The sequence below is a fragment of the Malurus melanocephalus genome, unplaced genomic scaffold (genome assembly GCF_030028575.1).
Source record: "Malurus melanocephalus ecotype Western Australia unplaced genomic scaffold, MMel_1.1 scaffold_64, whole genome shotgun sequence".
Taxonomy (NCBI): Eukaryota; Metazoa; Chordata; class Aves; order Passeriformes; family Maluridae; genus Malurus; species Malurus melanocephalus.
Genome location: NW_026623296.1, coordinates 662,275 through 690,190, shown reverse-complemented (window position 1 = coordinate 690,190; position 27,916 = coordinate 662,275). Strand labels below are relative to the sequence as shown.

Sequence of the window (27,916 nt, the reverse complement as noted above, 5' to 3'; positions counted from 1 at the left end):
AAGGTCTAATGTATGAGTGGGTTGGCCAGTGAATCATTCCAGACCTAGGAAGAATCACCACAAACCCAGCAATGCCCTGAATATTTGCTATACCTGCCACCATAYACAGATATTTATACAGGAGAACTGCAATGGGAGAAAGTATAAGGAATCCAGGCTTCCTCCCACCCACTTTGAAAATATGCCAGCCCAGAAAATTGGACAAAATTAATTTTGTCAATTCCACCTGATTGTACAGTTCAGAACTGAAGTAACAGCTCCTTGAATACGGAAGTATTTTCTTAATATGTTACTTTTTTTTAATTTTAATATAGTCTATTCGATTGGTGTTTTCTTGCCATTCAACGTTCTGACTAAAAATATACTTGACTTAATTGCTAAAGACATCAGGAAGAAAAAAAGTAATAGAATGTCAGTATATTGCCATGAATCTTAGATGTTCATTAACAATAAAGTGTAATATGTGTGCCACTAAAGCAATAGAAAGCTCATAGCTGAAAGGACCAGGAGAATATACTGTGAACAGCTACAGTTATAACATTTCAACAACAACCTAATAAAGCATAATTTGTTGAATAATATTATGAGATTGAACAGCAGCTACTTTAAACTCATTGTCCCCAAGCAAAAAGTCCATGTTTGCAATAAACCTTAGAGCAAAAGCTCTCAAATGCAGCTCTGGAGCTCTCAGGCCACTTCATCAAACAATTCCAATAGCCAAGACCCTCTCACAGATCCTCCTCAGCTCTCACCACAGAGCTACTCCTGTTATCCTCTCTGTTATCCTGCTGAAGTCAAAGGACACCAGGAAAAAAAAAAAAAAAAAGGCTTGAGGGAGGCTGCTCCCACTGCATCTTCAGCAAAGGCAGATGGGATTTGCACACAGGCTGAGTTTGGACAGCCCATTGCAGGTGTGGACACASAGCACTTTCTGAGCAGCTGTTGTTCCTGGGGCGGACACTTTGGTTATCCAGCAGAGATGAACAACATTCTTTACTGCTGTGCTGAAGCAGAGAGAAGCTTTTTTTTTAGCATTCATTTCATTCATTGAAATGAATCCTGCTAATGAATTATTGGATGAGAATTGAAGTTTTACACCTCACAGATTCAGATTTGCTTGTTTTATGATACCTACAATTGTCTGGGTGTCATTTCTCTAAAAAGATATTTTATAGATTACTTTTACARCTATATTCTGGATCCTTGCAAGGGCAACTGACAGGTTACATTTTCATTTTTGTGCGCACAGGAATGCCAGATATGGGCAGAGGAATCTTTACTGAGTTTGTCTCTTAAAATTGCCACTAACCTATAGCAGTATTTTCTCACCCTCCTCTTCCCTCCCTTTGGGCAAAATGGTACCTCAAAGGCTCCTAGTTGTATGCAATGCTCTCTAAGCCTCCTCTTCCCCAACTCCACACTCCCAAAATAGAGAGCTACATCTGCCCCCATTTTCGTCTCTTCCTAAAAAGTTTTTAGAAATTTTTTCTTTACAGAATGTTTCAAAACTGCAGAAGGAATGACAGAAAACAGTAAAAAATTTAGAACATATCTCCTTATCCCCCACTTCACTCCCTATAATCTCTGTAATTAGAAAGAAATTGTATTGCTTTTTGTTTTTCTCAGGCTTTCCAGAATAATTCAACTTCCAGCAAAGAACATATCTGGAAATATATTTGTGTCCTAAACATAGAARTAAAAATGCTCTAATGAAAGTTAAGTTGCACTCTTACCTACAGCATTCCCTACTGTGAAGGTTACTGTTTAAAAAGTCTGCTTATAATGCACCATCTGCTTGGCTTCTTTACACTCACTTTATTCTTTATTGTGTGCTGTAATTAATGAGGCTTTCTGTATTATTACCATAATAGCTGATGTTTTTCTTTATAAATGAGAAGCAATAGCTCCCTGATGAAAATTTCAGCTTACTTCAACAAATGAGAGCAATTGCCTCAAGAGTGGATGGTTGTTCAGGTGTCATTCCAGTAGCAGAAGTCTCAGCAATACTGCAGCCCACTTGCTTTGAAACACTGTGACCATGACGTGATAAATGAGATGGATGAAGTTACGATGGCAACCTTGTCTGTAAAGGACGACTGTCATTTGTGTACATTTCAGCAGTTAAGGAAAGAAATGAGACAAAATAATTTAACATCAAATCTCTCTGTGAGTTTTTCCTTCATCTTTGTTCCATGGCTATGAAGTACACCACAAAGATAAGGACATGCTGTTGATGCCTTTTGACTGGAGGACRATTTCTCTGTGCTCCCGCTGCCTCCTTTGTGTTTCTTTTTCTTTGAGTTGCAGACAATTCTTATCTTCATGGAGAACCATGGAGTTTTTTAGATATACAAACCCAGCATTCTTCATAAAACAAGCAGAAATTGCATGACAAATATGCTCTCTGGTTTGGTTCCACACAGTCAAGGGAGCAAAAGTGCCACACAACACGAACGTATCCTTGGCTTTCAGTTCCCAGACGAGCACGATGTCCTAAAGGTCCTTTYTGTGGATTTTAACTTTGTCTCTTTTCTTCAACTTTCAATAAACACCTTTCACTCTGCAGACCACAGCTGCACATCTGAGAATTGTGAACTTGCCATTCAGTATTAGCTAAAGCCTAAGAGATAATCAGCTGAGGCTGAAATGACCTCTGATAGTTACCTTTCAAACACTTCACAGCCTACCTTCAAAAACACATTTCTCCATCTGCTCATCAAGAAAAATGGTTTCTGATGGTCTGTACTTACTGTTCATTTAGAACTGATTTTCTCATTTGGGTGGAGTTTTATGGAGCTGATTTTCACTCTCTCAACCTCTCTTAGGTTATTAAGACAGACCTGTTCAGTYTGACAGCACAAATGCAGCAGGGCATGACTGGGCTACATTAACAATTCTATGCAACTTGATCTGTGCTATACACAATTAATCTGCACATCCTGGTTAGAAATTCCTGGAATAYTAGGTATACTGAAATTTCCTCACCATTTAAAATAAACTGGAGGAAACCTGAGGAATTGGGATGGAAAGTATTGTGAAATTCCTAATGTCACAGAAACCAGAAAATCTTAAATAATATTTTGCATATATTTTTATACAAATCTTCTATCACTAAATGGCTYCACTATATATACACATACACATATATATACATGTATCTACACACACATATACGTACACGTATCTTCTGTTCTTTAAATGGTGCAAGAAATATTTCACTTATTACTTCCACTGGCCTCAAAAGAATGAGACCCTTCTGCAGGACATAGTGGTGACAAGTTTGCATMAGGCACAGTGCCACTGCTGAAGTCTGTGTTTCTGATACAAGACAGCATGAACTGAACTGCTRCTTCCACTGAAAAGTGAGGGTTAAAATAAATAGCCATTGCTATTCTCCAGGAACTCTGGACAAGAGAAAAATCCCTTCTCAAGACTATTCWTTGTCTGCTTATTGACTGGAGCTCATATTTTTATGCTGTATCACAAGATCAYACTTAGCATTAAAGCTAAGTGATTAATTCATAACAATTACTGCCTAATAAAGTCTTCTCTTCTTCACAGAAGACTGATGTATTTTGCAAATTCCTCAGTAATTTGTTGTTCTGAAGTAATGAATTAATTGTAATAATTTTCTGTTTTATAGGGTGGMAATAGTCGTGTTTTCAGTTGAAACATGGCATGTGTCATACCAGGCATACATTATTGTTTTTCTTTCCTGGCTGGCAATATTAGATGCAATTATTGAATGAAACACTCACAAACTCTTACATAGATATAAATTTCATTAGAATTTGGGGGAGTATTCATTGGCAATATTAAAATTCTTTTMAATTCTTTCACTTATAAATAACACTTCATAGCTTGAGCATTCCTACATTATGCACTTGCATTAATGTCTGCAGGATGATTAACAGTAAAGTTCATTCCTTCATAGAGAACTGAACCATGGGCCATAGACACTGTAATAACTGTGTTCCCAGAAACCAGCAGAGATAAGAAAGTTTATTCTCAGCATTTATCCCTTCAAACTGTGTTATTTGTCATGAATCCTACTCTGAATTCCATCAAGAAAGCCACGTGTAGCCTTGAGTAACAAAGGGATTCATTTTGGTATATAGCTCAACACTCATTATGTATGTTAAAAGACTACGGAAACTGAATCCAAAGTGAATAAAAGAGTGATTTTCTCACAATACTACACTTAAGATGTGTATTACCTCAAACATAAARTCATCACAGCCATTAAATGATCTGTCCATGTAGATTTTCTGTTGTTTCCCTTTTTATTACAATACAGATTTTGATCCTAAATGACACTTAAAGCAAATCACATATCTCCTATGRCAGTAGTTGTAAATGAATTGGTCTTCACTGGTTTTCTAAAGAAAAAAGTCAGCATTTTCTGAAGCACAGACTGGTACAATTAAAAAACCTCTTGGGGTAGAGTTTTGATTGTAGACTTGCTTGTATGCACTAAAAAAAGTCTCAACGTGTTGAGACTTTGGAAACAAAATCATCAAAACACATTTATTAAGGAACAACAATATACATAGCAGAAGTTATACCTGACAGTSCTAGTTTAACAGCTAAGCTTGCAAATGCTACTTTACTAAATCAGATGGATACTAGAACTTGCTGCCTGGAGAAATTTTATTCCAATTTCCTTTGTGATGCAGAATGCAAAAGAATTTTTTAAGGCTCTGCTACAGCCAAGTTGATGGCTCAAGCATTCCCATTTTGATCTGTATAACAAATGCATATTAATTAAAAATATGGTAATTCCTACATGCTTTTGTAGAAGCTATTAAAGGAATAGGCCACAGGGAAGTTCTTTTTGATTCCTCCTAGCTTTACTAAAAGACTAAAGCTTTATATTATTATTTTCCAAAGTATGAAAAAACTGTAGTGTATATGTGTTCATAAGACTTGAAGGTGAGATAATTTATGTATGCCCATATCCAAGAGTTTATAAAGACCGTTAGCCGTAWGTATATTTTTTTATTACACATTGTAGCAATCTTCATAAGAAAAGCATTTTGGAGCTATTCTGCTTACAGGCTAAAAAAACTTTTACGAAAATGAAGTCAATAAATGATATGGCTTCTTTTACTGAACAAAATGCATCTATATAGAAAGCAACCATGAGGTTTTACCCTCCCCACTCATCTGTTCACATAGAYACTGTCACCTGAGGATACAGACTTTGCTCTTTAGACATTTTCTCTTTGAATTTCCATGAAATTTGTAAACACCATGCAAAGAACAAACACTAATGGAGCTGATTTACAAACCTCTGTGTAGGGAAGGTGATGCTTGCAAATGTAGTACAAATTCTGGTTAAGTATTTAGGCTACAGAGTCAGTAAACTATTTACAGTCCACCATGGGTGTGATCAGTTCTTATTAAATTATATTTAATGTTTTCTTCAGGCTCCTAAAGGCTCCCTGAGTGTAATTTGAAGGGATCTCCAGAAATGGACAGTGTTTTTTTCTGGGAACTTATATTTCGACTGCACTTTCATTTTTGAAGAATTGATACATTGGCAGGTAATTAATACATTAACCAGCAAAAGAAACTCCTGGAAGCACCCCTTGCCAGCAGCATGTGACAGTAGATTACCGTTTACTGGTGGTTTTATTCTAAAGAGAACAGATTACAAAATAAACCAGCACAGTCTTGTTTGTATGGTTGCATTTGTAGATRTTCTCCTTCTTCTCACAGCTGGTCTGAGAGATGACACCATATAACATACCAAAACTAGGAAAAAATGTACAAACTTTGGCAGTTTTATTTAGAGGCACTGAGATCTTTTCAAAGCACTGGTGATGAAGCCTGCCTGCCATAGTGACTGGGGAGAGCCCATCTCCATCAGCTGTAACTGCTCTTGCCACCAGCTAAGGTCAAAAATCCTCCTTTATTTTGCACACTTGTAAATGTCCAAATATGCTGTCTAGACAACAAAGCAGTGAGCATATGCACCAAATGCCATAGTAACTGTTGTCACCCTGCTTTATGTTTAGGCAGTTCTGTTTTCTCTGGTGGTACATTCGGGTTTTGTTAGAAGGTTTTTCACACAGTGCTGCAYTTCTTTGTTAGGCGCCTCAGAAAGGTTATGGTTTTTATAAACTTCCATAATCACTGAACCACTTGCTGGTGTCCAACCAATTGTAATGAAAGTKAAACCTGCCTCCTTGACAGAAGATTTTATTGAAATAGGAAAACACAGCAAGCAATCTACAAAATCCACAGAAGTAGTACCCCATGACCCCAAACTAAGTAGCATAGTAAGCTACTTTTAGATCAATACTTMATTTGGCAGAAAAATCAATTTCCGTCCTTCTGAAATCCATAAAATTCATCAGGAAAAAATTACCCCTTACATATTAGCAGCCCTTCCACCTTACTGGTTTGGAAATTAATTACAACAGGCAATTTCAAACCCTGTAACAGGTTGGGGCAACATGCTAGAAGGTATTTTGCAACCTGTGAATTAAAACATGATTAGATATTATGGGAACACCTATAGCTTCCCTGATTTGCCCAGCCTCCCTCTGGTAGGGGCAAACACAGCTTTTTTAGCTACAGCCTTCTATAGTCTCAAGCAGTATCTAGGTAAAAAAGCTCACCTTTTGGCAGATACTGTGCTCAACCCCACATAACAAAGCTTTTTCTATCAGCATCCAAGTAATTTCTCTTAGGGCAGTGACTGGCATCTTGCCTCGACTCTTCCACATGGGAATTGCAGCCCTGCTGGGAAAGAGTTAAATGCACTTTACTGCATGGCACACTTGGAATTCAGAGACTCCTATCAGTCAGCAAGAGGAGTATGGAGGCTCCACATTTGACTGCCTCGGCAAACTCTTCATCTGGGAACTTTCCTGTACATTCTAGAGAGCTTGCTGATAGGAACGTTTCTAAATATAATGGCTTGTTGCTAAATATGTTTTTAAATACAGTGTACAGGAGACTATTGATTCAGTCAAGAATTTGCTTCATATTTAATAGACCTGATTTCTTTTTAGAATTTTTTCTACATAATAGACTGAATTGCTCAGCAGACACAACAGAGACTGGCTTTTCATTACATCATTGTTTTGCTGCTACTCTGACCTCCATTCCTTCCCCCCAAGTAAATTTAGCTTTTTTTTTCCCCCGACTGTTAGACATTTCTTCCTGAATTTAGATTCACTGTATTTTTTAGAGACTTCAAAGTCTTTGTGAGGATATAGCGACATCTTATCAAAGAGGTCCAGCCTCTGAGAGGTTGTTTTCTTCCACTGTATCCCACAGCTCAGATCTTYACACTTTTTGTATTCACAGTCCTGTATCGTCTCTGACAGAAGTTCAATAAAATTGTCTTTCTATCCTCAATATCAAGGTTCTTAGTGTTGTTGGAACTGAGTGTTATAGACCTACAGTCTATCTCTGCTGAGARACCTGAACACCCCTGTATGCCTCATTATACAGCAGGCCACTGGCAAAAGGTAGCAATAGTTTTCCTGTGAACAGATGCATCACTTCTATTGTTTTCAGCCTACTAATTTTTGTCGTAATTCCTGAAAGTTTTGTTTTTACGCAGTCAGATATCAAAAAAGGTGGAGCATTATTGTTGCTACTGCTACCCTCGATGTTGCCTTTCTTGCTACAAATCTTTTAAGCTGGTTATTTCATTATGTTTTCTTTTTATTCCTAGATGTTATTATTTRAAGTCTTCCCTGTTTTAGACAGTTCTTTTCACTTTTCAAGTCAGTCATCACAYACTGTTCAAATGCAGCACCCTGGCTTCTCACAGCATTGAGCAGAAATGCAGACTGTTTTAAGGCTTCACTTGGTTCCTTCATTCTGAGCCACTGTGTAGAGCAGCAGGGCAGACAATTTGCAAATGAAAAGGGCAAGCTGATATTTGCATACACAGCCTGGTGATGCACCAGTACATGGAGCTCTTGTGTTTWCTGCAGACAGAGCAACCCAGATGTTTGATCCAACCCAGCCAAAAAACACTCCATCCTGCTTCCTTCCAGGATACTTCCCAGTATATTTCAATAATGTTTTAATGAACGGAAATTTTGTGGCTGTATGCAATGACTGAACTTGGTGACCTAGGAGGCAATTTACAATTCTAATACACTATTTTTCATTCCTTATTTTCATCCTTCTTTCTAGACCTGAACATTGTTATTTTAATTCTTTGTTACCTTTCCTCCACCCACTGGTGTATTTACCACTTACCATACATTTTTCTTTWTGGTTTAACATTTGAACAGAGGAAGGGAATGAGAAATAGCGAAGGACTGAGACATCATCATAGTCTGAGAGKTGTTTGTGCATCAGGACTCAGGCTCTGTAGTGACACTGTCAAACTCACGTTATGATCTTGYTTCCTGTTCCTCAGCCACCTACAGTGGGACTATTTTAGTGAGCAGCTTTCATACCCTCATTATTCTTGGGGATGCTGTGTGTGAGKTATCTTTCAAATAAAGTTATTTATCATGAAGTTATTCCCTATGAAATCTATGTAAATATGAAGTTCTGTAGTTAACACAAGAACAATTACAAAGCAATATGCAGATGAGGAAATGCCTTTCAGCCCACTGATTACAGTTCYCTGAAATGAGGTTATAACACATCAAAATCTGGCTAGCAACCACATTATAAAATTAAAAAAAAAAGTTTGGTAAGAAATGCACAGATAAGAAAATGAATATTTATCATTGCAAAAACACTTAAAATTGTGCTTTACCTGTGATTTTTTTTGTCTTTAAATGTTTTCTCTTGAACGCTATCAAGCATTTAGCCTGAAGGATAACTTCTAAAGAGGTATAAACCTTACCCAATGTTCTTTCTTGAACTTAATTGCAAAACCTTTACTGGATGTTTTGCAATGAGTAGATTAGCTACAATCTAGCCTTTTGTGCAGCCTGAGGAAGATGGAGAACAGAAGCACACAAATACCCTTTTTCTGTGAGGATGGTGTGAGACTACTCCWTAGCTGTTCCCAAATCCCTGCATTTCAAGCATGTTGCCCAACAATAACTAATAATTTGTACTTCCTCTCACACACCAACTTACTCTTGTTATCCYATGATCCAAAAATTCTGGCCCTTGCTCTAATTGCTTCAGAAACCCCTTTCATCTAGATCTTCTTTGGTTTCTTCTACATAGAAGAAAACTGGATGTGAAGACAATGAATCTCTGTATCTTTTCCCCTCATACTTTAAAGATCAGGTGTCTTTGGCACTAGAGATACAAAAAAAAAATCATGTCTTGGTGGCTACCCCACACTGTCAATTTGCACAGTGGTTTTCCACCGATCTAAACAATAAAAATATAGTAAAGCAGGTTCTGCATTATTTATATTAAGCAGTGAAAATGCTCCTCATAGCATTAAATGATAGCCTCGCATGCAATTCACACACATTATCTGAAAGCTTATATACCTGCTATATATATAAACCTAATGCAGACAGCCATAATAGTCTGTATGAATAGGRAACGCGTGCTTACTGAACCACAGTCATGAAACTAAAAATGAAATTATAGTTCCTCCATCATAATACCCAAGTCAGTATATAACATTGTGAAAGAACAAGCACACAGTAATACCTGGGTTAATACTGGGTACCATACATTATTGCTCAATGCTATAAAAAAATAGCATCTCCAGATTCTTTATTGAAACATATTACATTACTTAAATTGTCATGACAAAGACAAAAGTGTTCAATTTCAGACTTTTCTACCACCTYSATTTTTATGAAATTGCAGATTTTTTTCTAATAGRMGTATAATTTATTTGCTGATTAAATTGCAATAAAGGAGTTGTTCAGTCCTGGTGTTTTAAAAAAAACATGTTTGGAAGTGTAAGTTCTAAGCCCTGACAGGAGCACTCTCCTTTGTTCCCACTCATATTCTGAACTAGAAGATAGGGATTTAAATGTTTATCCAACTATTTCATCATAAACTACTGAATAAATAATGTTCAGCATAAATAATGCCTCCATATAATGCTAACTCTGCATGCTTCAATATAGGTGAATTTAATATGAACTGTTGCGAAATTGCAAGGCTATCTCACCCACTGCTCAATTTTTTTTTTTCAAACCATGATTGCAAATGGACAATTTGTGTGGGCTATTTAGTTAACTGCCTTTTACTCATAGATGGATTATCCAAAGTGTGCACTAACCAGAAACAAACAGGAAATGCTCAYAGAAACAGACTATGTAAAAGATCATGTAGYATAGGAYTGTGTCCAGATGGCTCTGGAATATCCCAGAGTGACAGAGACTCCACACCGTCTTTGGGTGATCTGCTCCCATGGTTGGTTACTGCACAGCGAAGTTCTTTATGTTCAGGCAAAACTTCCTGGGCATCAGCTTCTGTCCATTGCCTCTTGAACTATCGCTGGGCATCACCGAGCACAACCTGGTCCATCTTCTCGAAACCAAGAATTTAGACATATTAACGAGGTTTCCTCTTGTCTCTTCTCGAGGCTAAACACGCAGAACTCCCTCAGCTTTTTCGCGTCAGAGAGAGAACGAACCTTCCCTCACACGGGCCTGTTCCTTTCCCAATGGTGCGGATCCCCCTGACCTGACGCTTCGCGGCCCTCGCGGCCCCTCACAACCCCAGGGGCCCCTCACAACCCCAGGGGCCCCTCACAACCCTCGCGGCCCGGCACAATTCCCGCGGCCCAGCACAACCCCCGCGACCCGGCACAGCTCCCGCGGCCCCTCATAACCCTGGCGGTCCCTCACAACCCTCGCGGCCCCTCATAACACTCGCAGCCCCTCACAGCCCCCACGGCCCCTCACACCCCTCACGGCCCGGCACAGCTCCCGCGGACCCGCCCGGTCCCTCTCCGCCTCCGCCGGGGCTTCCGCCCGGGGCGCGGGGCAGGGCGGGGACAGCGGCGAAGATGGCGGCTCCCTTGGCCGGGCAGGCGGGTGCTGTTCTGCGGGACCTGGCCCTGCGATCCGCCCGCCTGCGGGGCGAATTCCCGGTGAGTGAGCGAGCCCAGCCCCTCGCCCCGCCGGCCCTGCTGCTGGCAGCCTCCGGCCGTGCCCGCCTCAGCCCCGCGGCTCCGCTCGCAGCCTCCCCTCCCGTGTGTGGAGCGGGAGGGACCGTTCTCCTCCCGCCTCGGCTGCGGCTGCTCGGGCTGGAGRACGCGTCCAGCCTGGAGCCCCGGCGCTGTGCGGGGTCAGGGCGAAGCTCATTCAGAGCTGGGCAGACCAAAGCCATCTCTGAGCGCCATCCTGCCCCCGCACCTGACAGAACTGTGCATTATTTCTGTGGCAGGGCTGGRTGACGCTGTGCACGAAGTGATACCGTTTGTCTGAACACGTTTCGGGTGGCGGCATCGGGTTGGTTTGTCTCAGTGTGGGTGGCTGAGGTCAGGCTGGGGTGAAGATGCCGGGTTGTGCTCTCCTGGGAAAATCGATCCTAGCTCAGCTTCCYGGTGATCTTGAACCTCAGCAGAGCGATGGGAAAGAGTAGGTGAGCCTCCTGGAAAGGCTCGGGGGCTTTCTTGGGGTGTAGCAGGAGTTCATTATTCACCTCGACAGCAGCCTTGCAAAGGTAGAATGAGATATGCACATTTTAGACAGCTCCTGTGCCTTCGGCAGCCAACTGTTATTTTATCTTTTTATCTTGACGAGCTGCATAAGAATCTACTTCGGTCCACATTTCTGAGTATAAACATTTTCCCAGAAGCAAAAGCCCCTGGAGCAAACAAAGCACGTTTGTGGCCGGTTCTCTCCGCAGGTTCCACTGCTGGGAATGCTCCTGGCACAGGGGCACTGCACAGAGCCATGTGGGACGGCTGGTGGATAAAGGGTGCTGAGCTGAACTGGTGTTGCACAACTGCTGCTGTGTGGTTTATCTTTTAACCTGAAGGAAGTTACCCACCTCGGTTGTAAATGTGAAGCCTTTTGCACCCAGTTTTCCCATTTGAATGCTGGGTGCRGTATTTGAGAGCTCAGTGCAATTGATTTGTTGATGTAGCATTTGTCCATTTCATAYGCACATGCATAAACAGGGACAGTGTTTATGTGTGTATTGCATCAATTGCATCTATATACATACATCTGTATATATACARATATAATTCCATTAGTGTAGGTGAGCAATGCTGTCAGTCACAGCCATGTTTGAGGCATGTGTGTTTTATGGCTGAAGATGGAAAGGCTGGAGTACGGAACATTGTCTGGAGAGAGTAATTTCAGTGTGAACTATGGAAAGCGTTTTGGTTGAGGTGCTTTGGTTGGTTTCAAGCCCTGTSTATCTGGTGCTGCAGTGGGGATTTGAGATACGGTGGAAATTAGGAGCTCATGCTCTATTCTGTCATCTCTCAAAGCATGGAGGGACTCTTAAATTACTCCACTAACTGAATATAAGCGCAGATTCTCAAGAGTATTCTTGAAATATCAAGGTGGCAAACTTAAAAAAAAAAGTGCATTACTTTTGAACAAGAGATGTTGAACTTGTRTGATTAGTCATATTTTTCTTATTCTGTTTCTGAACTCTGACAGATATTCAGAGCATCTCCCAAGATCTGTGCTTTCCAAGTAGGCTATTTTCAAGAACCACGTCAATACTGCATAACAACAAATCAAGTTCTTCATTTCAAAGCAAACCACTTTCCTATATAAAGGTCTTCAATTTTGCCATGTTACATAATAGAATTCCCATCTAAACAGTCGCCTAATCTTCCACTGTCTCAGACTGTAAGCTACAAATGAGTTGATCAGCAAGAGTCTGGATTTCTGTGCTACAAAATAGGATAAAGGATCAGAGAGTAAGAGCCTTTCCATTTCAAGTTTTTCTCATTTGTATCATTCACTCTGTCACTCAGAAGAGAAGTTATTCTGTTACTTTATTTAGCATAAATCATCAAAACCTGTCCTCAAAGCCCATCACTGTTGCTTTCACAGATAAGGGTCTTCCATATGGTGAGGATGTGATCACGAAATACCAGTCTTAAACTCTGTTGTTTTGGTAACCCTGTGTGAGATTTAGGCTCTTTCCTCATAACCTTTATGACTTACTGTTGGAGAGGTGCTCCTACACTTAGTTGCAAAATTTTTTATTATTTCAGAACTGTTGCTGTTTTTAACTGTGTTGAAATGAAGTCTTTGAGAAATTTGGTTGTATGCTGCCATTGTAATCTGCACACATTTTCCTGGGTAGCTTCATTTTGGGGTTGGAGTAAATGGTATTTGATTCTATCACATGAAAATATTTTATCATCCTTCTACTTTCTCTTTACCTTTTTATAACTGTTATACATTTTTTACTCTTTGTGCTATTTATATTCTTGGTAGATGCAATTCTTCGTGCTTGTGGAGTTTCAAATTTGACCAAGTGTTTCAAGAAGATAAAAGATAGATTTCAGTTGTCTGCAGTGCACGTGGACAGGAGCATTCAGGCCTGCTCTTGCTGGAGCAATATTTGTAAAGAGCTGTGACAAACGCTCCGGGGACCACTCGGCAGTAGAATTCAATCTTGTTGGCTGGCAACAAATRGGTTCCATTGAAGGCTGTTTATTTGAATGGGAGTTGGATTGGGCCCTTTGGGAGAATGCTGTGTTTTCAAAATAGCTTCAGATGCAGTGAAATTCAGCGATGAATATAAATGAGGAATAATTAAATCAGAATCATAAAAAAAAAGAAGCTTAAGGTAACTCTCTAGTATTCTAATGGAGTGAGCAGGGTAGATGGTGTGTGAGRAGCCCTATCCCAGCCTTCAAAAGGGGCCTCAGTCCTGCCAGAGCATGTCCAGATTCTGCATGTSTTAAAAAYTGAAAATAYTTTTTTAAAAAAGTAAAGGGAGGAAGATGGAATTAAGCAATATTTCTGTTATAAAATCTGCTGGAGTCTATAGATATTAAATTAGGGAACAGTGCAAGGTTGCTCACTGCARATACCTTCAGTTCCTAGATGTGGATTCCTACAAAGCCTCATTAATGTTGAACAGTGAAAGTTCTGCCTTTTTTAGGAAACTATCAGCTGTGATAACTGATCTTCCATGCAATACAAAATATTACTGATAAGAACTTTTCAATTCATGGCTTCAGAAGCCACTTTAGTGTTGAATTCTTATTTTTTTCTTCATTTTCCTTGGAGTTCTTGAAAATTTCTTGAAGGTTTGGACTGCTTCCCTATTTGGCTTTTCCTGGTTGGCAGTTTTGCTATATTTTCAAGGTTTTACATTTAGAGGCAGGAAATACATGAGCCTACAGACTTTCACAAACAGCTTTTCCTACAGGCACCTCATCCAAATGACAGGAAAGCCCTCTTCAAACTCTAGACTAAACTGAAACGCCAAAGTGGAGCAGATGTTTGGCCCACTCCTCCCCGGCAGTTCCATTAAACACATGGTTATTGAATCCTATTTTGAGATGAAAGAAGGAAATTAAAACATAAATATAACCTCAGAGTGTGATTTTTTGGGATATTTTTTTCTCCCAGTTAGTTTTATACCAGTGGAACTTCTACCCTGGGAGCATTCTGGCTCTGGCACAGATACTCACAGCTTTGTCTTGAAGTAGAAAAGCTGCACTTTGCTGTTTTGATATACTTTCCTTTGTACCTCATAGAGGTATAATCAGGGGATARGGCTAATTAGATAAGAGACAACCTTCATAAATATTGAGAGTTAGCCACACMTGTGGTCTTAAACCTGGCTCTGAATGAATAAATCCTTCTTCCTGTCCCTCCATCTGAACTCCCAACCAGTTGGGAGTATGTTTAAGATTGGTATGTTTAGGATTGGGTATGTTTAGGATTGGTGAAAGTTTTTTTTTTTTTATAGAAAAGCAAGTGGGTTTTTTTTCATTGATCTGCCTCCTGAGGAACTAAATAAAGTGTCAATAGACAAACTGTTTTCTTTACCRTTATCTGAGTGACTGTTTCCTCCMRTTTTTCTCTGGRAATGTCAGGGTGTRTGGTAATTTTCCTTTTTYCYTTTTTTTTTTAAGTCACCKTTCATTTGGTCTAGCTGGCTGATGAGTGCCAACAGGGATTCYATGAGGAATGTGTGAAGATACTGAGATTCTTTTGGAAATGCAGAGARATGAGATGAAGGTTTAGACACACTTGGGGTGTAGTTATTTCTTAGAGGTAGGTAGTTTATCTTCTATTTTATCCTTTCTTTCATTTGGAAGGCTCATTTTCAGCAAAAATGGGCAATGTATTAATTAAATGTTTAGAGGTAAGAGTGTCTCCCTCCCTGTTTTGGGTACTCACTCATTCCAAGATGACTTAACCTCAATGATAATTTTTATTGTTGACCACACTTGTAGTGAGTAGCTCATCTCATGATTGCCTTAGCCAGACCAATTTTTCTGTGCATATTTGTGACTATCATCTACAGCTTTGAGCATATACCCTGAGGATTTGCTCCAGAAAATGTGCTCTTTTATTACTCACTGCTGAGAAAAGCAGTTTCTAGCCATCTGTGACTCAGCTTATATTCATCTCTTCCATAGCCTTTTTATAAAACACCGGACAGAGAAGTCATGTTACCTGTGCAACTGCTTATGAGAGTAACTTTGGAACTGGTAATTAAACATTGATCCATGATTAATAGCTGGCTATTGATTTTATTTTAACTAGGTGACAGCAGGAGTGGGCGTGAAACAAATAGAAGTTAAGATTGACTATTGTGAAAAATTCCTTAATAGTGCAGTTATGCTATGGTGTTGAATTCTTCGTTGCATGAGTGAGACTTAAAACAGATTCTGAACTGCAAGCTGAAGCCATCYTTTAATGTGGTAATGAAAATGAAAACTCAAGATTGCTGTTTTAGTTTGCTTATGACATTATGCTGATGGTGATGTTTTTGTATAATTAGTGGCTAAATGTTAACTGTGTAGGAATGTAAAGACTTGCTATTTTTCCACTTACTTGTTGGAACATTTTTTTTGAATCTTCAGTCAACAATTTATATAGATAGCACAAAACATATTCAATAAATGCAAGTTTTGTTTTGTTTAAAAGGTGCTGCTTTGAGCAGATTTACCCATGAGYTTTTTTCTTCCCATTCTCTCTCTAGTCTCTTTCTAATTGCTCATAGGTTTTCCTAAACAGTAAGAATCTGTATACCAAAATTTAATTAAATTTTATTTTATTTTATTTGTGTGATGGTCTGAGAGTTTATAAGCTTTGAATCAAAATCAAAAAGTTCTAGACACTCACAACCCCATTGGGCATGAATGCAGGTTGGGGTATTTAATTCAAAGACTGTTTCATGTAAGAAAAGACTTCTAAACTGTATTTTGTGATACGTTATTATTAATTGGTGTTTACTTGCCTTGCACGTGGAGAGTTCTTGGTGACAGATCAATTTCTGTCTACCCTGTTTGTCTTTAATTTGTGCATGATAGAATCACAGTCTAGGTTGGGTTGGACTCTGAACAATGTGAGCCATGAGAAGCAGCCTCAGTTTGTGTCAGGAGGAGAGAGAATCGCTCATACTGTAGTTTACCTTTGATATCTTAACTCTAGTCCACCTCAATTCTTCATGAGATGCAAMAGTTTTGTAAGAATTGTCAGGAGGAATGAAAAATTAAGTGAGATTTTTGATCATGTTTGGTAGGTCTGTCTTCTTGTCCAATTTTGACTGAAAAATGTGAAGCTGCAAATTAAAAACCAGACACAGATTACTAATGGAACACTTCATCATCTTTTGCTATCTTCCTCTGAAGGATCTGTGGACAAAAGGACAGTTTAATTTGACATCTGCTAATTTCATGGCAGCCATGAAAGCAGTTACTGCCTTGTGCCAAAAAACTCAACAAACCAACCCAAAAAGGTAGAGCATACAGGGTACTGGTATAAAAAATATCAGGGAAATTCCAGTTATTGGAGGAGTTCTATGTGCAAATTATACACAGCAATGATTGGTATAGGTAAAATATAGAGCTATTTATGATAATTATATATGAAAGGGCTATTAAAAGCAACCATATCCTTTTTRTTGTCAACATACGACTTCCTGAGGTCTGATGATGGCATAAAAAAATGTATTTTCCCTTAAATTTGCTATCATCTTCAATTCTGTCACTCCAAACACATTGGAAACAGTGAATCTRTTTAATTGAATTCTTTCATGCAGAGTTGCAGTCTAGATTTGTTTTTCAGTTAAATGGCTCCGATTAAAATAGTCTAAAGTAACATCATAAATTTTGGAAGTAGAGGAACAGATATTTAGAGCTTGCTTTAAACACAATGTGAGATGATTAAACATGATTCCAGAGCAGCTAGAATGCTGGAGCTCCATCTAGAGAGGGTGGATGACTCAGCTGAGAACCCATGGGTCAGGATTTGTGGGCAGACCAGCATCACTGACAGTGTTATTGTACATTCCTGCTGCAGGAGCCCGGATCAGCAAGAACCAGATCAAGCTTCAGACAACTGAGGAAGCCTCAGGCAGCAGGCCCTGGTCCTCCTGGAGGACTGCATTCCCTCCAGGTTCTGCTGGAGTGATAGCACAACAGGGAACACATAAAAATGAGATCCAGGAGGTTTCTGGAGATCTCTGATAACTTCCAAAGTCTGAGGAGCTGGCAACAGAAGACACTACTGAGCCTCAAATGCCAGCAAGAACTGGTCAGGAACCTGGCAGCTCCTTCTGGAGAGATATCTGTGTTAAAGTTCAGAGAAGAACAGTGGCTGTTGTTTATTTCTATGGACACAGGGTGGGCTGCAATAAGACAYGAGGAACAAGGCTGGGCATAGTCCCAGTTTCCTTAACCAGTGGARTAATGCCATCATCCTTTGGACTTGGAAGTGCTGTTCCACTGGATTAAACTTTACCTTACTCTCCTTCTGAATAGTCAGAAAAGTAGAAATCCTTTAAGGATTTAAAGTTTAAGATCAGTGTCTTTGAGGATGATGAGATGATGCTTCTTGTGTCCTAAGCTTGCTTTGAGATTTGAGAGTAGCAACAGGTTAAACTTCCATTATGAAAAATGGAGAAATATTAATAAAGAAATGGCCTGCAAAGGAAGGAAAAATATTCTTAGTGTTTGTCTTCCTATTAAAGGCTGACTTCCACTGATTATTCTGGGCAATTTTTGGTTTCTCCCCAGCTCTGCCCAAGCAGCTGAAGGCTCTCTGCCTCCTGTATCTTTGTCTCTTAGAGTTTACTTCACATTACTCTAAGTCTAATGGTCTAATTAAGACCAAGACTTAATAAAAGGTGTGAAACATTCACATTGAAACAAAAAATGGGTGCCAATATTTTGTTTTCTTGCAGCTTCCTGGAAAGAAATTGGTGCAGACCATTCTGCASTGGTTTAATAAACCAGCTGAGACTTAGGCATGCAGTGAAACTGTTTCTGCAGATACTTTTYTATATTTCTTTATTTTACTACCGTGGGCATTTGCATTTTTGTTGCTTGGAAGTGTTATGTTTCTTAGCGCTCAAAGTCATAATCTTCTGTGATGACATAGTTGGGTAGCGTGGAAATTATCATGATTTGACTTCAATATTAAAGAACTGGAACAAAAAAGCTGTGATTATGTTTCATATTTCCTTCTCTGTGATGAAAAATGGAGCTCAAACTGTCTAAATTGGCATTTTATTGGCGTTTTTCTTAAAATATCAGTGACTTCTAACACTTGAAAAAGCATTCTTCCAGGGTATTGTAGGCGTGAAACACTTTGATAGATATGATTACTTGAGATTTGAATGCAGAAATATTTCTGTTCATCTTACTGAATATGCTTTGAGTTTTGTAACAATTTAGGCAGCTTAATTTTCATGTAGGAAAGAAAAAATTGGTAGTGGCTACTTTGCTTCATGTTTGGTTTTATAATATTTTTTTTTTCCTGGTTATGTTTACTATTTAGAACATTTCTTCCTAGTTGCATAAAAGTATCATTTTAATCTTGTAAAAAAATTGGAAATTCAACATTTTTATAAGATGAGAACAAAAATCTAAAATTTCCCCTCAAGATACTTAAAAGAATATTTCTGATTTATGTGGAGAAGATGTCTTATTTCACTTACTGAGTGTGTTGTGCCAAGATCACCAGCAATCTTCTTTTTTCCAAGGCAGGGAATGTGTTACAGTATTTTCTGCAACTGATTATGCAGTTGTGTATGGTAGTGAGTTTATTTTCATCAGATACTTCAAAGCCTTATTTTTTTAGGTCAGAAAAGTATGCTTCTCTTAARGCTTTGAAGTTTGAAATAAGCAAAATGAACGTAATTTGACTAAAATTAATTACTAATGCAAAGCAGAACTTCTGATGGTGARCACACTGACAAAAGCAGAAATTGAATCTGGGGATTCAGGTTCTTCCTTTACCCAAGCAAAGGCTCTGAAAATCGATTCCAGAGGTGTAAAGCTTCTATAGACACACTCGTTCTTTGGGCACATGCTGGTGTACAAGAAATAAGTTTAATACTGCTTTGTTTGGCTGAAATTTGATTTAAAAATGCAAGGAAGAAACGTTTTGAAACAATTTTGGCAGCAAAGACAGTGTTAGGCATTTAGAGTGAAGTGGCGGCTTGGTGTTTGGGCAGCCAGCTTTRTTTTGTAACATCCTGTTAGTGTTGTGACCTTCTTCATGTTGTTTGGACCAGATCGTTTCGTTTACTTCCACAGAATACTCTGTTTCAGCTGGTTTTTGGAGGCTGCTAATGGTTCACTGCTCAGGCAGCCTGTCCACACTAACCAAAATGTATCCCAGAACTTCTCTGGGTCACAGGGATGCTGTCATTTAATTTGTAGAAACTTTTTTCTGCTGATTGCATGTAACTAGAGGCTTGAATACTCCCTTGGGTGGAGAGCAGGAGGCAGTTGTCAGGGATTTGGTGATGTCCTGCTTAAATTTGGAGGTCAGTCCGAGGCAGCCTGACTGAAACAGCTGCTGAACAATAGGCTGGCAAGATGTGGGAAATGGAGAAGAGAGGTTAGGGTCTTCCTGGTTGAGAASACATTCCTCCCACCATCTGCTCTTTTACTTTTGAGAACTGGATTCCACACAAAGCCATACAGGCAGACCTCCAGAAGGATCRTCCAGGTGGTGGCTGCCACAAGGATGTGGGCTCAGATTCTGGTTTTGTGAGATAAGGAAAATAAGAATGACAGAMGGAGCTCAAGTCTGACCCTGTGCATATTCCTGGTAGTTTACAATGGAGCTTAGTGGGYAGGAGAGTGTATTTACAGAATAGCTGTCAAAATCCCTGAGTGTAAGCAAGCTGTAAATAAGTCTMTAAAGTGTAATCGTTACTGGAGACTTTAAATCAGCAATGAGTGAAGGACTTGCTTCAAGTTCATTCTTGGGTCTGCTCCCTTGCATGAGAAGTAAACAGAAGGATAAATCAGAAAGCTGAGTTTATACATATACAGGYACATTGGAAGATATAAAGGCACATTGAAGAGAATGTGTGCTTTCATTTGTGTTTTCTGGAGCAAATAACCTGACTGAGTCCTGCRTGGAAGAACATCACACCACGCTACATCATGTCCAGGAGAGTGCAGGGGTTAAGCCTGGGATCAATCAGTTTGCAATCARACTGATTATAAAAGGACAAAGAGGAGTGCCAGATCAAGTCAAAAGAMCACAGTAGGGCAGGCATGCAGGAACCCTTGAAGTTAAAAGGGTTTCTTTGCCAGTACGACCATTCAGGAGAACTGTTAAGGGAATCATTAAATTTTGTTGAGAATGCATTTGGGATTTTCAGTCCCACTTGCACCCTGAGGACATTTACTATCCTTCCTATTTCATCTGCAATGCTGTGAAATACCCAAGACATAACTGAGATGTTTCTAAAACTTTGTTTTTTCTGTGCATATTGCTCTGGCAGAATTTAAAGGAAAGATTAATGAATAGATACTGTTCTGTTTTTTTAACCCAGTGCATATGGCTTTGTAGTCTAAATTTCAGAATTGTGAACGGGATGGGTGCTATCTTCTGAAATCCTCTTTCTGTGAAATCTGTTAAGGCCCAGAAAAATTGTACTGTTTCCTGTTGGAGCCACTGTGGTGGGCTTTAATGAAAGATATAAATTTTTAAAAGCCTTGCTAGCACCCAGCCACTTTAAAACTGATGGACACACTCCTGATATTCCTCTTTCCAGCCAAGGGATTCCACCACTGGGAGAGGAAGGAAAGTATTGAATCAAAAATAAAGAGGAATGTTGAAGTATCATTATATGTTTCCTAACAAATACTGATTAATATGTMATTGCAGTTTAATATATTTCTTTAGTGGAAGGGAATGTTGTTTAAAGGTGGAAGAGGTAAATCCTCATGAATATTTAATACATTTGTTAATTAATTAATTTTGAGGTAGTGGGTAGTGAATGAAACCTTTCAACCCCCCAGTAATGGTGGCATTTGAATTTTAATGTGAGAAAATTTAATAGAGCCACATATTTTTAGATTCAATTACCTTGGMAAGTTGGCAGTTCAGCCCGTGAACGAGTTTTGGGAAGTTTCACCCACTTCAGTGAGCAAATCGGGGGAGAGTGAGGGAGTTTGATTCATGACTTGACTTTGGGGTCAGATCCAGTAGGTTTATTCCTTTTGTTAAATCATTCACTTTCCCAGGTTAATTTTAACATTCTGGGTAGGCTGTTCAGGTTGAGGCTGAAACGGTTCTTTTTATAATTGGTTTCTGCAGAATCTTGCTACTTTGAACTGTCCTGTATTACACAAAAATGTCCGACCTTCCTACTCTGCCTAAAAGTGCTCCCTGCTGCAGTCCCTTGTGTCTAACTTWGTATTTTCTTCTTAAAAAAGAAAGCAGAAACATGGCTCATGTGGSCATATCATGTAGGGGGTATTTTACAGTGTTTATTTGACAGAAATTTCTGTTTATTTCTGTGATATTATTGAAATAAAACTCCTTTGGTAAGACTGAAATTTGAAGAACTTAATATTGTTTCTCATTTAAATTGTGTATGAATAAATGATTACAAATTGACAGATACTGCTTGTAGTGATTCCTTTCTTGAGTGAAAAACCAATTTCTATTTCCTTCTTAATTTAGGAATTTAAAATTATTAAGAGAGAGAGAAAGAGWAACTCGATGCAGCCTCAACACAAGCAAAATGAACTATGAATTGGAAATTGAATCACTGCTTTTGTTTTCAGGGCGGTGTTGCACTGCGCTAAATCTGCAGATGAATCAACTTTTCCTTAGGATTTGTTAGTAACAATCACAGAGGTGCAGGAGGTGGTTGTGTGGAAAATGCAATGTTCTCAAGTGTCCCTGCTGGGAGTCCCTCAAGCCCCTGTCCTGGTGGGCTCCTTGCATCCCCTGGACGCTGTTTCTCTCCCAGTTCAGAATGCACCTCTGGAGGGGTTTGTAGAGCTCCAGGTGGGCACAGCCTCTCACCTGAGTTCAGGAGCATCCGAATCCCTGGGGTGAATTCCCAGGGTGCTGTTTGCTGCTGTAGCAGGAGGTGTTCAGGTCCATGCACTTCTRACAACTTGGGCCTTTTTCAGAGAGCTCACCCAAAGGATTCGCTCACTACCAGGCTTTTATTATTCCATTAAAGAGTGTACAATATTTTCTGGTTTAATTTGTTTTGAAATAATTCAGCCATACTTTATAATGCCTTATGGAACTCATCAATACTGCCTGTGTATCTGTCTAATGAGAGCTGAGTRAATTAGCATATTCATTAAACAAACAAATTATTGTTCTGTTAGTGATTGGTGACTGCCTGTTTCTCAACAGATGAGTGATGTCAACTGGCATATATTAGTTTAGTGTGCTTTGTTACCTACAGGTAGGTAATCTGTACTTGATATCCTTGCTTTATTAGGTTGCATTAGAATAATCACTGCTGCCTGGTACTAGAAGAAAAGTAGTTTCTCTTAACTAAAAAGGATGAGATCCCTAAATTTACGTTCTTCAGCTTTTCAGTTAAAATAGGTTCCTTCTCGAAAACTGACATGTTACTAGTTTAACAAAGCTCTTCTCTTCATTTCTTTGATGTTTGTCACCATCCTTGTTTCCTGCTGTGATGCACTGTGATTCCTGCCTTCCTATCTSTGCTTTGCAGTGGCTCTTAAAAAGAACCTTGCTGTGTGTGACAAGAGAAATTGGCTTTTCCTTGAACTATGGGGAAAYATTCAGTGGAAGATTTAACTAAGCACTTGTTTTGATTGCATGAACTAGAACTAAATGGTGACACAAACACCTAATATAGTATTAAAAAAAATCCTGTGATTGTTTTAAACTAGATTTCTGAMGTTCTTCTGGAGTGTTACTGTTCAGGACAGTGAATTTCAGTGAATTTGAGTAATCTCTTGGAAGGAGAAATGCACTTGAGCAGGTAGTTTCATATTGTTTTCCCCAGGYTCAGTTTGCAGCAGGCAGTGCAGTCTCATTTTCAGTAATGAGAGCTTCTGAGCAGAGGTGGTGGCCTGTTTCACTCCTTTGAAGTTGTTAAACTTGGCATACATAAACAAAACTTAGCTTTCCAAGCTCTTAGCCACTCTCTCAACTGTTTGAATCCAATTTTTGTAAACAATTTAACAATAGCAATCCTAATAATTACAGTAACTGTGAGCTCCTTTTATAACCAAGCCCCCATTTCCTTTTTCTGTATTTTTTAGGTATGTGAAGAGAACCATTTAGTTATTTAACACAGGCATCTTGTTTCAAAGAGTCCTAGATGTTAGGAATARTAATAATTATCCACCAGAACAGGTGGTCCAGATTTATGAAATAAAAATGTAGGTGCATACTTCATGTGTGTTTTTTATTTTGTTTGAAGTTAGGTTTCATTTGTTGCACTGACAGATCTCACACGTTCTGAAAAGTGAGTGTATGGTTCAGTGGTATAAAACAGTAAATTGTCCCTGCAGTTTATTGATCAAAATGCCTTAGCTTTTAGAAAACTGGGAAATGTGATAGTTTGTGTTTTTTTTTTCTCTGAGATATGCTCATATTTTACTGCTCAAGATATTTGTGTGGTATATTTTCAGAAATAAATATGTAACTAAAAGGCCTGTAACTGTTAACTAGAGTTTGTGTGTTGGCTTTAAATCAGGTTAAAATTAATTCCAATTTGTAGGAATAAGTAATGGAACTTAACTATTAAGAGGTCTTCAGATGTACCTGTAGAAGATTTTAAATTAAATGCTCTTGTTTAAGGTSCAGTCTGYTTATGATGCTTTGATACAGACTATAAAATAAGTAATTCCTGGCTGCYGTGAACAAAAGTATGGAAACTAGTTATGTCAGAGAAACATTCAAGAGTTTTTCCTAAACTAGCTCACAGAATCAATTTTATCCCTCATAAATATATCACAGAGGTCTAGATTGAGGCTTTGATCATAATGCTCAGTGTTGGATGAGGCTGCTGGACTCTGCTGATTCCAAAGGGACCTCACTGCCATATGGCATCCCAGCTAAAGTGGGCAATTTGGGATGGTGATGGAACACAGTTTCCTCTGTGGCTTTTAAATAGGATGACCTGGATGCTAGCTCCTGCTTTGGAAGATTAAAATTGCTGGTTTGTGGCAGCCAACAGGACGTTAGTTTGGAAGGACATTTGCTGTTCTGTTTTCCATAATGTGCTCCCAGGTTTGCAGYGTTGGCCATCTCTGGAGAGAAGGGGATGTGTGGTTTGGCTCAGTGGGACAGACCTTACAGTCCGTCAGGCATGGCTCTTTCCATTTTCATTTGTGCTTGAAAGACTTGCTTTCCTACACAGCATATTTCTGCTTTTTATGACTTAGATTTGTGATGAACTTATTTTTAGTGTGGTGCCTTTTTGCTCGATTTTGGTTTCTTGTCAGGTTAACTTACTYATTTTGGGGGCACTGCCAGCAAACTGAAATAAGTGGTTTAGTTTGTTTTCAGTGGCCTATGTGGTATATTTTAAGTATATGACCTAATAAAATGTGTCTATACCCGCAGTGGTTTATATGAGGGTATTCAGTTTAGTTTATTTCTGATGGTTTCTTTTGGAGAGAAACTTCTACATCTTTGTCAATTACAGAGGCTGTATGTCAATAAATATAATAAAGGTTTATTCCTCATATTGATGAATGGTCTGCTCTTTCATTACTGTCATCTTTGTGTATCTGTTTTCCTTCATGTGTGCTTGGAATTGTGTTACAGGTCAGGGTGCACAAATTGAATAAACTGGAATGCTGTAGAATGTGTTGGCTAAGCAAATAGATTTTTTCAGTGACAGGCATTTATTTTTGATCACACACACTAATCACATCTCCTTTTAATTGCAGATACAGAATACATCTGAAAGAGCTYCTCAAAAATACCACAGTATTTCTTCTCAACTGACTTATTTCCAATATAACCATTACAACGAAGTCCAAGTTTATAAAACTTGATACTTTATATATTTGACATGTAATTTGCATTCATGCAGAGATAATTTTTGTTGCTGGAGCTGTTTCATACTGGCACAGGATCTGTAAGCACAGTTACAACTACTTGGCTTCAGTGGAGCAAGAGGGGAAGAAAGAAGTGGGCATTTATTTGACCAGATTTACTGCCAGGTGCTTTTAAGAGGCCCATCTTTGTTWTGTGATATTAATACTGCCTTCCATTCAATGAAAAGGGAATGTTGGAAGTTAAAATGTGTCTTCCTTATAACAGTTGTGCAATAAAATGCATTAAGCTATGTTAATGAAAACAGCAGAGCTCCTCAAATTATATAGGTGTGTCAAGGGATGTTCAATTATCCTAGAAATTTGCTTAGTGGTGCTTTTGTTTTCTTTCATAGCGTTGATTAACACTGGATTCTCTTACCCAAGCTAGAATTATTTGGCATTTTACAGAARTAGAGATTTGACTTGGAGAGCAAATAAGTATTTATGTTTGGAGTTTTTTTTAGGGAAATGATCTAAATATGAACACTGGACTTGATATGGTGAAATACTGAGTTGTGGGTGGTTATCCAARGTCATACCATGTGGAATAAGGTATGAAATGGCACTAAATTCTTTGAAATTTGATTTTTTTTAAGACCCAGAGGCCTCAGCTATAATAGAGGATATAATCTGAATCTTCAGTTGCTTGTCAGACTTGACCTTTCAGTTATTGTTTTTGACAGCTTCTTCATATTCTTTCACAACTTGTTACAAAGCCGACTTGAATGATTCTATTCTGTTTATTCTATTTTAAAAAGTCAACCTTGKATATTTTGCCAAAGAATGAGAAAACTTTATACTGAGCATATACGTTCAGGTAGGAAATAATCAGTAACATAATCTGATGAAGTTTGGGTTTAYTGATGCTGCTCCTGTTCTGTGCTTATGTGGAACATTTATTTTCGAGCAGAGTTTTGCTGAAGTAGTTAACATGCAACTTGCAAACTTCTTGATGAACGTGTTAAGACAGTTTCTTCTGGTTTTATATGTGTGTGTGTGTTCTTTTTCCAAAAGCAGGCACTCAGAAGATACCTCCTGGGTCATCTGAAAGATGTTGTACGTCAGAGCAGTTAATGCTGCATATATAACAACCATGTCTCTGTTGCTGTGGTTTAGAAATCTAGGGGTTGTTTTTTTTATATTGAAGAAATTTCTTCGAGAACATGTACTTGTAGTTCTGCTTGCGTTTAACTAAGTTGTTACTTTTGTAACAACTTTATTCTTTAAATAATACAGTTTTTTTCCTTGTCATATGACAGCTAAAGAATTGGCAAATGGAATAGTGGAAGAATAATGCAACTGCTCTCCAAACACATTATTTTTGAAGAGCCTTTAGCATTTTATACAAAAAACCCAAACCACCAAAGAAAAAGGTGGTAAATAAGAGATTATGCAGGTTATATGAACAATCAATTTTTTCTCTAGCAGTAGTCAATAAACCATTGATACAGTTTTGCAGCAAGCTGACCTTGTTAAGATGGTTAAAAAAAAAGTTTGGTTTCTTGGTGTGTGTGCCACTCATTTAATCATGCTCTTGGAGCAAACAGGGCCTCTGCTTATATAAAGAAAGAACTTGGAACAGAAAGCTTTTTCAGAACAAAACGTGCAATTCCTAGTAGGAGTTGTTCTCTAAATCCTCTTCACTCTATAGACTTTCGGTCCACATTAGTGTGATTCTAACTGGTAACAAAAAACTTGGATGTTGGAGAAGGAAAGGGAGATTAGAGGTGAACCCCAAGCAATACTTTGTGCTTTTGGAAAATGCCCAATAAYTCTAGCCAGCAGGAGAGAACCTGGTGTGAAATTTGTACTTGATTAAGTAATTCTGCCTTCATCTCACTTCATGTTACTGCTYGGTTGAGGCCTTTTGTTCCACTTACTTGAGTTTTGGGATTTTTGATGTCAGGCTCTAAGGAAGTGTTATCAGTTGTAAAAGAGCACTATTTAAGTATATTAATCTCTTTGATAAGCACTTACATTAGAAATTTAATCTTAAGAAATATCTTATTAGGATGAATTTAATTCCTCTTTAAAGCTTTATTATTTWAAATAACAACATTTTATTTTCTGTCTGCTCCTACTGTTTTCTTAGTTTTATGAACTGATTCATTCTTAAACTCTATTTGTGATTTAAAAATAAAGAAAAAAAAAACAAAAAACAACACCCAACTTTTGATTTATCAGGCAGATCTGAATCTCAAATAAAAGCCACTGTGCATCTACAATGTGTACATCAGTACACAACACAAAGTTCCCATATGAAAGGATAACAGAAAAATGCCACCGATGGAAAATTTTCTGGTTTTTGTCTGTCATCTTATGAAGATGAAAGATGAGATGTCACACAGGCAGTCAGGGTTTACTGAAGTCCACACACAGATTCCAGTCCCTTCACTGGCTGGTGGGACAGGATCTGTTCCTTGTACTYCAGTCCAACCTTGCCATAAAGAAACAGATGAAACACAAATACGTCTTGAACTGCTGGAACATACTGGGTTTCAGCTGGTACAGAGCTTCATGAAAACATCTGAGGGCTCTCTGGTG

General features: G+C 38.6%; 1 protein-coding gene across 2 annotated transcripts in view; it reads left to right on the top strand.

Annotated features, from left to right (window-relative positions):
* The first annotated feature begins 10,877 nt into the window (after nucleotides 1-10,877).
* Nucleotides 10,878-27,916, top strand: part of SUCLG2 (succinate-CoA ligase GDP-forming subunit beta) — a 104,035-nt gene continuing 86,996 nt past the window's right edge. The window contains exon 1 of one of the 2 annotated variants that reach the window (XM_057366354.1): nucleotides 10,878-11,002. In XM_057366354.1, the coding sequence (XP_057222337.1) occupies nucleotides 10,919-11,002 (84 nt within the window). In that variant the 5' untranslated portion in view covers nucleotides 10,878-10,918. The remainder of the gene's footprint in view (nucleotides 11,003-27,916) is intronic. The other variant, XM_057366355.1, reaches the window with a different exon arrangement.